The following is a 12,897-nucleotide window of genomic DNA, read 5'->3' as shown; positions in this document are numbered from 1 at the left end:
TGAAATATATGCCAACGTATCTGGGATGAAGACATTTCACACGCAACGCTGGCAGTCTGTCCAAGATGTGAGAACTCAAGACGGTATCGCCTTGTCAACAAATGCACGTGTATCCCCTGGTGTAACCACGACAGATTTTACGACCGTAGTAGAAGACAATACTGTTTCCCAACTGTAGGGGGACCCCGAGAGCAAGACACGCAAAAACGACATAGTGCTGCTTTAAAAAAAAAATCATAAAAAAACCCCATTAAAGATATAGTTCACCCAAAAATGAAAATTGTCATCATATACTCAGCCTCATGGCTGCTGAAGCCTAAAAGTAAATGTGTAATAAATTCTGTTAAAACATATTTCTTTCTAAAACTAGTTTTTGTAATGTCTATTTGATACTTTTCTCATTCAACTGACTTTAAATGATCTTTTGGGGTGTCATTTATCAGCCAAATTTGATGTGCGCATCTTGTAATTAGAAAAATAAAAAATAGCTTGACAGCTGTAATATAAATAACATTGATTGTCACAAGCGCAGTAATAATGTTTAATTTGGTATTGGTCTATATTAGTAATTTTAGTGTAGGTTCACCCAAAAATAATGTTTGAGTTTCTGTTCCAAGCCTGTATGTCCGTACAAAGAGACTGGACGCTTGTACTGTCACGCTCCAAAAAAGAAAAAAATCACCATAAACCGTTCCTGTGACTCAAGAACTTTTATTCCATGTGATTTGATCTTTGTGTGTGTCCTAGTTTGAGCTTGGCAGTATGAACTCTTTTATGAGGTCAGAATGACATGAGAGCAAAGTAAATCCTTATTTTGAGGTGAATGATGGCATCATTTACTGCTGCTCCACTCACACTGGGCTTTGTTGTGCATCTTGTGATTTCCAGGAAGCCGAGTTAAACCACCCAGAGCTGCTGAACCTTCCAGAAGACATCGAGGCCTGTGAGAAAGCAGCCGGGTAACACAACCGTTGTTCTCTGAGTGTGTGTGTGTGTGTCACGAGATCAGCGCCGTCATTTCAGTCTCAACTGCTGCTGTGTGTGTGTTTGTTTTTTCAGTGTAAATCTGGAGTCGATTCAGGCAGAAACAAATAATCTTCTAAAAAGACTAAAAGATGCAGGAAAAAAGGTGTCTTCATCAGTTGAGGATGTCAAGGAGCAGTTTTTAGTGGTTATTGAGGTAGAAACGCTTATTTAAACTGTTATATATATATAACATTATATATAATATTATATATAATAATATATATAAACACACTGTGTATATATATATATATATATATATGTGTGTGTGTGTGTAGTATATTAAATAAATAAAATGGTACATTTAAGTCCCCCTGCAGTCAATAATTTTAAAACCCTTAACTCATATTTGGTAATCAAAATTACATATTTAAAGTCCCCCTGTGATGAAAATCAAGCTTTTAATGTTGTTTATATGTATGTGTGGTATTTTTAATACGAATTTACACATGGTTTGTCTTAAAGCATAAGTCGACAGCATTGCTGAGTATTTCCTCCTTAAAACTGCAGTGAACCAAAGACAGTCTCAAAAACACGGTTTGAAATCGCTGGTGTTTCTGATGTCACAAACTACCTTGACCAATCAGATCAACGTGTGATCGACAACCAGTGGATCTCTGAGTGAGTGAGTGAGTGAGTGGAGGCGGGGCTCATTTGCATATCCATAGAACCGTGTATACGAGGCAAGGGTGTCGAGTTACATTCAAGCTATTTTAAGGCATTAAGACTTTTTTTCAAGGAAAAAACATTTAAATATGTCATTTTGGTGATCAAAGATGAGTTTTTAAGGGATACAATTATCGACTGCGGGGCAGTTTAGGCTTTTTTTTTCCTAGGAACATTTCTTTATGCCTTAAAATAGCTTGAATGTAACTCAAAACCCCTTCTTTATTTATTATTTGGATTTGAAAATGCATATTAGACCCTCCTCCACTCACTCGCTCAACTGTAGTAAGCGCTATACAATGACAAGTGGAAATATTGGTTTAATTCAGTCATATATGTTTGAACCAGAAACCGATTTAGAGGAAGAGTGAATTATACAGGCTCGTCTACAAATCGATGTATCAGACTGGTAATGTGTTTTATGTACATTAAACACATAACAGTAATTGACTACGTTATCAAACAGCTAATAATGTGTTGCTAATGTTACACAAACCATGTTCCAGTTCGTCATCTCAGATTCAGACAGCTGCCTCCTAACAATCAGCATCCTTAACTCTTTGAACATCATCAAAAGTCAGTGGAGAAAAGCCCCGCCCACACGTGACAGGATTGGCTATATGTTTGTGACATCAGAAACACCAGCGATTTCAAACCGTGTTTTTGAGACTGCAGTTTTAAGGAGAAAATACTCAGCAATGCTGTCGACTTGTGAATTTACACATGGTTTGTCTTAAAGCATATTAAAAACACCACATATAAACAACATTAAAAAACACTTGATTTTCACCACAGGGGGACTTTAATAAATTACAATATGAAATACTGTATATTTTCAATTTTAATATATATATATATGTATATGTTGATCTATTCAACAAATCACAACTTGCTATTGTTTCTAACTATATGAATGTGCCGAGTCTGTCATCCATACTTTTTCCTGATGTTTCTGTAGAGGAACCTGACTGCGTGTAAAGCTCTGGAGGAGCGTTTTATGAACATCGACAGCAGGAAAGGTGATCTGGCTCAGTATCTCTGTGAAGATGTGGTTCAGCTCTCGCTGGATGAACTCTTCAGCACCCTCAAGACCTTCCGGCAACTCTTCCTCAAAGCCTTAAAGGTCTGTGATTTCAGTGGCTTGTTCCTGCTGCAGAGATCATGAAATTACCTGAGCACCAATTAAACTCTTCCTTCCTGTAGGAAAACAATATCCGTAAAGAACAAGCTGCCAAAGCCGAGAAAAGAAAGCAGCAGCTGGCGGAGGACGACTCCAAGAGACAGAAAGGAGAAGATGGGAAAATAAGTGAGTCGTTAATCTAATCAGCCAATGTATGTCCATTTATTGTGTTTGTATTATGTCATGGCGCCCAGTATTTCGCTCTCGTCACATTCAGTTCAGAGTCTCAATGCTGAACAGACATCATTTATTTTGCTGTGACGCTGCAGATTCAGTATGCTGTTCAGTCACAGCGGTGGAAGAATAAAGATGTTCAAGAACCGTTAATGGGACCAAATGTTATACATTCACTTCTAGTATTTGCAACCCCTAAAAAAGCTAATAAATAAGCTTTTGTGGATGTATATCAGAATCTTGAAACCACCTCACAATTGGATTGTTTTTTTTCTTGCAACTATGAGAAAATGGTCGGAAGTTTGAGATATATAAATTACCCTTCTAATTTTTTTCTACTTTGTGATGTAAACGAAAAAGCTGAATTGCGAGATGTAAACTCAGAAACGCGAAGGGAAAATATCAGGATTGCAAGATGTAAAAAAGTTTTTTTTTTTTTTTTGTAGAAAATCACAGTTCCTTTATACTTTTTTAAAATGTTTTTATTTTATTCTGTGGTGGAAATATTTATAATATATTTATTTTATTCCATATCTTCCCCCCCGACCATAACCGAAACCTATTTTCTGTCACTGCAGTCAGGAGAGGGCCTGTGCCGCAGGACGACGGCTGCATCATCGATCATCTCTTGGCGGATATTCGAAAGGGTTTCCATCTGAGAAAGACTCGTCCCAGGTGCGAAACGGAAACTGCCTCTTCTAGTGAAATGCATAGGGATACGGGACCGTCCGGTAAGAACATGATCCCGTCAGGCTCTCCACCGGCTCCAATGCAAAAGTCTCAAACGCATCTGTTCGTTTCTCTTCTGGCTTGTGCGCTGCTGTCTATATAGTGAGTGGATTAAAGGGGAAGCCGATTTGACTCGATGATCGGAGTTTATTGAATGATAAAAACAGACTGTAACTTTCATCGCAGTCCAAAAAGAGTTTTAATTCAAACTAATAAAAGTTTCTGACATATGATTAGCACATCATGTGACCCCTTTAAAGTAAAAGCGTGTTTGCTTGTCCAGTCACTTATAGAGTCGGTGCGTGAGCAGAACGTCGAGGGCTGTTTAGGCTTTTCGGATTTGAGCCCGATTCCTCACGTCAATCAGCCAATCGGCTTTGCTGCTTCTCTTCGCCTCTGATTGGTGGTTTACACCAGTCTGAGCTGTCAATCACATGCCAGTGATACTAAATGCTTCATTGTTAACAAACATGCATGTAAATGAATGTAAAACATAAGCTGTAAACTGCGTAAAGGGTAGTTGACATATTTGTTTTTTCAACATTAAGTTTAGGTCAAAATATGCATGTTTAAGGAAAAGTATTAATTTAAATCTTCTATATAAATGATTTCAGCATTTTTAATCAGGTTATTTGAACGAAATCGCTAATATGAATAAGTGCTTAAAAACCCTTCGGTTTTTCCATAAAAAATGAGCTTGGTGTAACATTTGAAAGTAAAGAAATTCAGTTGTACTTTTAAATAAGTTTATTTTCTGAATTATTTATTTTTGTTGTCTTGTTTTTTGTGTGAAATATTACAATTGTAATTTTTTATTTCTTCTTATTATTATACAGTAATATTGAGATATAATCACAAACATTTTAAGCAAAATCAAAAAGAAGTGTTAAGTATTAATGTAATTTCTTTTAGGCTATTCCATTTTTCTTTTCGGTTTTTTATTTATTTTTATAGGGCTGAATGATTAATGAAAATAAAACAATATCACAATATGGCTGCTTTAAAACCCTGCATTTTTCCCGGCAAAAGGGTTGACATTTGTACTGGAATTTTACATTTGTACTGTTAAATAAGTATTATATTATCATTAAGTTTTTTTTTAAATACTTGATTTTTACAGCAAAATATTAGTTGTTTTTATCTATTTTGTATTTTTATTTGTTTATTATTATTTTAGTCATATTGATAATCACAAACGAGCACCGCAAGCCTGGTGTTTTTTCAATAAAAAAATTGCATTTTATATACATTTTATTTTCCCAAATCATGCAGCCCTGCCTTTTTACCTTCACTAGTGCATTTTAAACAGTCCTGCAGAGAGACGCATCTGTGAACCTTCTACTATTCCATGTAGTCGCTCGATTTATATTCATAAAACTGCATGTGCAATAATTATTTTTTTAAATTGGGGAAACACAGTTTTGAGTACGTCACACCGCAGGACACTGATGTCAACTACCCAAACACAAGCTGTACGCTGCATGTGAACTAAGTTATATTCTGCAGAAAAAGTTTTGTATATTTTTGTAAGCCGACCCAAACGCTGCTGTGCTTCATGCTGACGTCTCCATTCTCTTGTCAACACAGTCTTGTGTTCTTGAACAAATCCATCTCTTCTCCTTCTGAAGCAGCAAGTGTCAGGTCTGTCGAAGAAGAAGCTGGATCGTCTGTGCTCGAAATCCTGCACTCAACTCCAGAAGATCCGGGCAAAAGTTGCGGCACCAAACCCAGAGATGAATCATCTTCGTTGGGTAACGGTGAACCAGAGAGCCTTCCTTCATACGTGAAGGAGCTTCAGTCACCTGAAACCATCTCTGAGATCAACTCCACAGTCACTGATTCACCACTAAACCTGTGTGTGAGCAGCAGAACTGAGGAAAACCCTTCCACAGAACAAACCACAGTACATCAGCCTGACGCTTCAGCCAGCCTTACAGATCCACAACCTCTAAACCATAATGCAAATCACATCAGGTCTATGGATGATGATTCTGCACCAGTAAATGCAACTGACCCTTTAAACGCTAATGTCGACCCGAAAGCAAGCAGTGAATGCGATGAGAATAAAGACAAATGTGTGGACGACCCGCTTCGGTCGAGTAACGAGTCGTCGGGAAACGGTGTCGAGGCGCATGATGAAGTAGACGGAGTGATACCACAAGCCCCGCCCACTCCTCCTGTAGGCCCCGCCCACCGGACACCTGAAAAAAAGAAACCATTCTTCCAAAGAAACAAAAAAAGCAGTAATGAAGGTAATCTATTTATGTGTCTAATAAAGGTCATGTTTTTCAGCACTGCTGCCTGAAGTTGAAAGTGTCCAATGTGTTTTTAAAACATTTGGTGTGCAAATACTGTAAATATTTACTTTATTAATAAAATATTTACAGTTAATGTTTAATATATTTAGTGCTGGGCAATGATTAATCGCATCCAAAATAAAAGTTTGTTTACAATGTTTACTGTGTATAATTAATTTGTATATATAAGTACACACATATGCATGTATATATTTAAGAAAAAATTGTTATTTATATATAAAATATAAATAATGTATATACATGCAAATATTTCTTAATTATATGCGTGTATGTATGTGTATATATATATATATTAATTAGTACACGCACATATATTATGTAAACACAATTTTATTTTGGATGCCATTATCATTGCTTAGCACTAATAATATTTTAATGTTTAACATCAAGCTGCTGGGACATTTCTGGAAAATTTTGAAATGCATTTTCCTGCCGTTCACAATCCCAGATATTTTGCTAATTGTTTGATTGTCATGAAAACACGTTCAGGTCACATTTCAGCCCAAGATCAAAAGAAAATGGCTATTTTCAAAAAATCAAATATTGAATGCATATTTTACAGTTCTTTACAATCAGCATAAAGCACCACAAATAGCATACTATATTTAAATATTTCAAATATATATTTAAATAAATAAAAAAAATATTTGTTCATATTTAATATTTTTTTGCAGAATTTAGTAAAGTTATATCAATTTTTAGTTCAATTTTTTAAATTGTCAATTTTACATTTTTTATTTAACGTATAATACATTTTATATATGATATATTAAAAATTGTACATTTATATTTAATTGTTTTATTAATTCATTTTATTTTTAATTTGTGTGTGTAAACAATTAAAATAAGTAAATTAATAATCAAATTAACTAAATGTAAATTAAGTATATATAATAAAAAGTAAATGGGCCAAATTAAAAATATATATATACTTTGAATACATTTTAGAAATATATTTATATATGTATAAATAAAATAAAAAACAATAATTAAAGATCCTTTTATCTAAATTGCACAATGTCACAATGGGGGGGGGGGGAATCATTGTTCTTGATTTTTGGTTGAAACGACTTTGACATTTTCTGGACATCATGTTATTGAATAGTCATTAAAAAAGACAACCAATGACAATTCCTGAAAGGAGTTTGATTAACACTGGTTCTGGCTGAATATGTGTGTTCTGCTGTATAGAGTCAGATGTAAGTATCTGACATTTGTGCTGTAGAGTCATGAAGTAAATGTCAATCATTTCTTCAGCGTGTCTCTTTCTCTTTGACTCTCTGAAGTCGAGGGTAACAGAGGCAATGGACGCTCTAAAAAGGCGTGTGTGTTGCAGTAAGGTAGGAGAACTGAGCAGGACCTCTGCTCGAACCCGCCTAACCCATCTCTAACAGACCTCTACTTACTGTTATTAACATCTGTCTCGTGCGGATCTGCCTGTGTGTTCTCAGGGCTTGTCTAAACTTTCTCTGGTTTGTCCTGGACAGAATCATTTGTTTGTCTTGTATGAATCCGTTTTTGTCTCATATCTGATTCCATTTCTTTGTTAACAAAGATCTCTTTATTGGTTTAAAGGGGCTGTATGTAGAATTCAGAAACCCTTGTATTAGCGCCACCGGTGGCCGTTCAGTGAACTGCAGCAGCACTTTATTTTATATATATATATATTAGGGCTGGGAAAAGATTAATCGCGATTAATCGCATCCAAAATAAAAGTTTGTGTTTACATAATATATGTGTGTGCACTGTGTATAATTATTTTGTATATATAAATACAAACACATGCATGTATACATATAAGAAAAAAATTATATTTATATATAAATTTATATTTATATATAATATAAATTATAAATAAATATATACAGTATATACATGCAAATATTTATTAAATATATACATGCATGTGTGTGTATTTATATATATATATATATATATACAAAATAATTATACACAGTGCACACACATATATTATGTAAACACAAACTTTTATTTTGGATGCGATTAATCGCGATTAATCTTTTCCCAGCCCTAATATATATATATATGTATACTAGTGCAAAATGCCCATGCAAAATCAGTTTTTGTGTGTGTTTTTAGTAATTGTTGGTTTGGTGTGTTTGAGTGCTCATTGTTACAATTAAACAGCAAAAGTTCAGTGACATTTTTATTTGTGCATGGTAGAAAGCAAATACTGATAATGACATACAATAAATATGGAAAATTGAAATGATGGCCCTGAATAAAATATAATATTCAGAAGTAAACAGTGTAGACTTAATGTTTAGCTGACAGTGTTTATGTCTGAATGTTTATTTTTAAACCACAACCTTCTAAGTGCTTCTTTTACTGATATATTTACCGATATCTTTTGCATTTCTAATCCAAACAACCTCAAACTCGGCACTGCACTTACTCGTGCCCGTAGCACGACACCCGTCAAGTCTGAAATCCATCAGACCAACGGTTCGAGAGATATGCGAATAACACACACACACACACACACACAGACAGACGTTCCTGTAATTTATAGATAGATATATATAACCTTACACTAGCGTTCAAAAATTTGGAGTCTGTAAAATGTAATGTTCTTGAAAGAGTCTCTTCTGCTCAACAAAGCTGCATTTATTTGATCAAAAATACAGTAAAAACAGTGAAATATTATTATAATGTAAATAATCTGTTTTCTATGTGAATATATAATAAAGTGTAATTTATTCCTGTGATCAAAGCTGAATTTCCAGCATCATTACTCCAGTCTTCAGTGTCACATGATCCTTCAGAAATCACTATAATATGATGATTTAATGCTCAAGAAACATTTATGATTATTAGTGTTGAAAACAGTATTTTGTGGAAACAGTCATACATTTTTTTTTTCAGGATTCTTTGATGAATAGAAAGTCTAAAAGAACAGCATTTATTAATCTTTTGTAACAGTATAAATGTCACTTTTGATCAATTTGATGCATCTATTAATTATCTCCGTGTATATTTATGTAATTATTTATCGCCGTGTTAAGAGTGTGAATGACAGCGAAATGATTGTTTGACTATCAGGAAATGATTGACAGCAGAAGAATGTGGAGATTTTGACCGTTCTGCTCAGTTTATCTTACGACCTGTGACCTTTAACCCCACGTGTTTTAGGGTTTCCATCGAGACTAAACTGGGGTTTCAATCAGTGAAGTGGGAAAGATAAGCAGAGCTAATAGTTTAGAAATAGTCCAGATGTGCAGAATCAAATAGAGATGTAATATTGTGTTCTGGATAGGAGTGTTTAAGAAGAGCTTAGACATTGTTTTGCTGAATATCACACAAGTAACATGTACATGAAACCCGTTTTGGGAGTTTTACTTGGAACTAAAACAAACTAATTTATTTTTGCTTTCCATTGTATTTCTGTATTAACCCCTTCAGCAAATTGACCATAATCACTCAATCCTTTTCTTAAGAAACCTCGGTGGTATTAGTTTCTTTTGCTGCTGAATTATAATTTAATGCTGATTTTTAGGGCTGCACGATATTGAAGAAAAATGCGATAACTCATTAAATAATGCAATATTTGATATGTGATACGATAATGCTCAAAGTGTGTAAAACAAACTTAAATTATCTTTAAAATATCTTTACATTTTTATAACCTACATACGTGTTTCACATTCTTTTAGTGACGAGAAAACATCCCTACAGCGTCTGACAGTGACATCAGTGTTTTACAGTATAAGAAGTGTTATTTTAACATCAGGGTTTAGGGGTTCAGCTTATCCTACATTACGTTTAACAACAGAAACTCAATAATCAAATGTAAAAATAAAAACCGCTTCGTTTTGCACATTTCATACGGATTACAAAAGCAGATAGCAGTCTGTAGTCTGTTTTCTTTCGTTATGGATTATTCTGTGTAAAAGTAGACATGTCTGTGAGGCAAGTAGGTTACCTTATACGCTGAGTTTCGGTTCATTTAGGCTATGAGACGAGCTCCAGTTCACGCGCCGGCGCCTCCGTTCTTATCTATAGTCTGCTATTTACTTCTTATTTATTAAATCCAGGCAAGTGGTTGATGAAACATTGATTAAAATAAAGATACAATTAATACAAAACGAAATTCAGGTTAAAGAAAGGTTTCGTGCTTTCTGTTTGATGTCTCTGTGAAAGTTTTAAAGCATCTTTTAGTGCCGCTTTCAGAGCGCTCAGGTCTGTAACGGAGAACACGTCCGTAACATTGTTTTTTCCTCATAAATGCGAATAAAATGAATATTTTATGTAGGCCTACTGTGGAGACTGAGAGCCAACCCTTCTTACTTTGGATTGCGCAGTGTAATTCACATAATCACTAAAAAATATTTTGCCCCCTAAGTTATTATTATTTTATTTTTTAAGAAATCAGAAATCTGAGCTAGCCTACAAATAATATAACATCTCCAGTTAACTAGCAGAGCATTCATTTCGTTGGTTTGTTAAATAAGAGGCGATCTAGCACGCTGAAATGTGTTGTTTTTGAAATCAAGTGATCAAAGTGCTCGTTGCCGCTGCGATTGTGTGGATACAGACAGTGTTCTCTTGTGGCTTGTGCGGAGACTCTCTATTCGTTCCGGTGATATCACAAGTAAAATGCACACAAACCCTGTTTGATATACAACCACTGAAAAACATAATCGGTTTTAATGAGGAAAAAAAAAACTATACGAGTGCGGATTAGAACCCAGAACCTCTGACACGCTTGGCAAAAGTGCTACCACTGGACCATTGAAATACAAACAAAATGTCGTCGGATCGGATCTATATATTTCTTCACGTACAAATTCCCACCAACAACACATATTAGATCTCGTTAAACGACAAATTAAACACAATTTACTATTTAAATCGATTGCTGTCCCAGCCACTTTTCAAAGCAAAGTTATGCCACTATTTAATATTAAAAAAATAACTAAAAGGGATAGCCTATTATATTGGGCTACGCCATGGCCTGTGGTAGGAGGGGCATCAATGACCGCTAGGGGGGCACGGCCCTCGAATGCCCCACCACAGCGCCGGCCCTGATTCTTATTAAAGCTACTAAAGTTATGCAGCCGAGAGCAGTGAGTGATTTTCTCTTTGTCTTTAGTTCATGACCCCAGTTATTGAAAGCTGTTGCGATATGCATATCGCGATACATTTGCGATATATTGTGCAGCCCTACTGATTTTCTTTGCATTTCAGACCAAATGTTGCCGCTCGACGTTTAAACCTATTTTTTATTTCCTCCACACGTTTCAGGAAGCTCCAGGAAAAGGAGAACAAAAGGGAGAAGGAAGAGTTGAGCGTGTTCCCGCCGTGATCCCGCTCTCCCGGCGCATCGGCTGGCTCCAGGAACAACCTACGGCGTACTTTAAAGGAATACACATTGTACACTGTGTATTAGAGTTTGGCCCGAAGTGTTTTTAAATGCTAAATCTTTAGATTTGACCAAACTATTTTAAACATTTGCACACTGTAAGATGCATTTATGATACTCCCAAAAAACTTTGTTTACACACCAGATCATTTGGAGGAGAGAGAAAAAATGAACCCAGTGTTTCTGAAACCTTTAAGATAAATTTCTGTTCACTATTAATATTGCTCTGAATGTAACCTTTATATGTTATGAAGATGTTTGGCATAAAGTATTAGTTCATTCTTATATCAATTCTAAAATATTTATGTAATAGGCTAATATATCTCAGCAGAAGTGATAAGATTATATTTTCCGCTTGCAGTGGTTGAGCTGGACTATTTAGTATCTTTTTGAGTGTGACTTTCATATTGATGTCAGGATGCATTTCATGTATGAGAAAATATCTAAATTATAAATAAAAATGCAAAATCGGTCATTGATTTGACACTCAAGCTCACATTTGTTGCCATTTGAAATGCATTCAAATTTAAATGAAAGATGATGTAGCCTATTTTCCCCCATGATCACTCACACGCCGTACAAGCCCCGCCCCAAAGATATGTCAGCCAATCAAAACCCAGCAGTTAAGAACACACAAAATGATTGAAAGACAGATGACGCTCTCTCAACTCTTCTCTTTCTGTTTACAGAATTACTACAGATAAAATTTACATTGGTTTACAAGTGTTTTATTGTCGTATCCCTGAAATGTCATATCGCAGTGAAGCTCCGCCCACTCTCCTAACACGTGATCGTCATTGGACGTGTTGTGATGAAGCACACCAAGACACAGATATTCATCATGTAGATATCATTTTCAGTGGTATCTGTCAGAGCACATGATGTGGTTACTTGCATAAAATCAGCATTGTCAGCTGATCTCCTATCACATGCTCAAGCTAAAGTTAAAAGAAACCGATCAATAGTTAATTGTAGTGGCTTCGTAACGCAGGAAAAGCACGTCGACTGCGCATGCGCTTTCTTCAGAGGGCGCTCTGTGGATCAGATACGCGAATCCTCTTTGGGTTGCTTTTAAATATCTTATTAGAGACGTGTGTATGCTTACATTCTATAATTATATAATTGCATTTGTATAATTAAATCTATGAACTCCAAGGATTGGTTACTAGCATACAAAAAAATCTGCCCATCTCTATCTTTCGGATTCGCGCATCCGCCATGTTTGTAGTTTTCTAACACTTTTTATTCGTGTTTGTAGTTCAAATCGAATCTCTTCTAGTCGTTAGGAGCACTTCGTATTCTAAGCGGAAAAATTAGACCATCTTTGGAACAGGCCATACTCATTTCATCATACTACGATTTGGGACATTGATTCTAATTTCCAATACTATTTAGGACGGATAGTGTGCGAATTGGGACGCAGT

General features: G+C 35.3%; 1 protein-coding gene across 17 annotated transcripts in view; it reads left to right on the top strand.

Annotated features, from left to right (window-relative positions):
- LOC143702892 (inverted formin-2-like) overlaps positions 1–11,969 on the top strand; it is a 48,048-nt gene extending 36,079 nt beyond the window's left edge. For 4 of the 17 annotated variants that reach the window (XM_077196814.1, XM_077196816.1, XM_077196812.1 and 1 more), the window contains exons 16-23: positions 889–959; positions 1,060–1,180; positions 2,648–2,812; positions 2,893–2,995; positions 3,622–3,774; positions 5,404–6,024; positions 7,377–7,430; positions 11,356–11,969. In XM_077196814.1, the coding sequence (XP_077052929.1) occupies positions 889–959; positions 1,060–1,180; positions 2,648–2,812; positions 2,893–2,995; positions 3,622–3,774; positions 5,404–6,024; positions 7,377–7,429 (1,287 nt within the window). In that variant the 3' untranslated portion in view covers position 7,430; positions 11,356–11,969. Of the gene's footprint in view, positions 1–888; positions 960–1,059; positions 1,181–2,647; positions 2,813–2,892; positions 2,996–3,621; positions 3,775–5,400; positions 6,025–7,376; positions 7,431–11,355 lie in introns of all 17 variants that reach the window. The other 13 variants (XM_077196813.1, XM_077196810.1, XM_077196811.1 and 10 more) reach the window with 7 other exon arrangements.
- The last annotated feature ends 928 nt before the right edge of the window (positions 11,970–12,897 follow it).

The sequence above is a fragment of the Siphateles boraxobius genome, unplaced genomic scaffold, assembly GCF_051911475.1.
Source record: "Siphateles boraxobius isolate OS27281-9 unplaced genomic scaffold, OSU_SipBor_1 36, whole genome shotgun sequence".
Taxonomy (NCBI): domain Eukaryota; kingdom Metazoa; phylum Chordata; class Actinopteri; order Cypriniformes; family Leuciscidae; genus Siphateles; species Siphateles boraxobius.
Note: the sequence above shows the minus strand (reverse complement) of the source record. Positions and strands in the feature narration are given on the sequence as shown.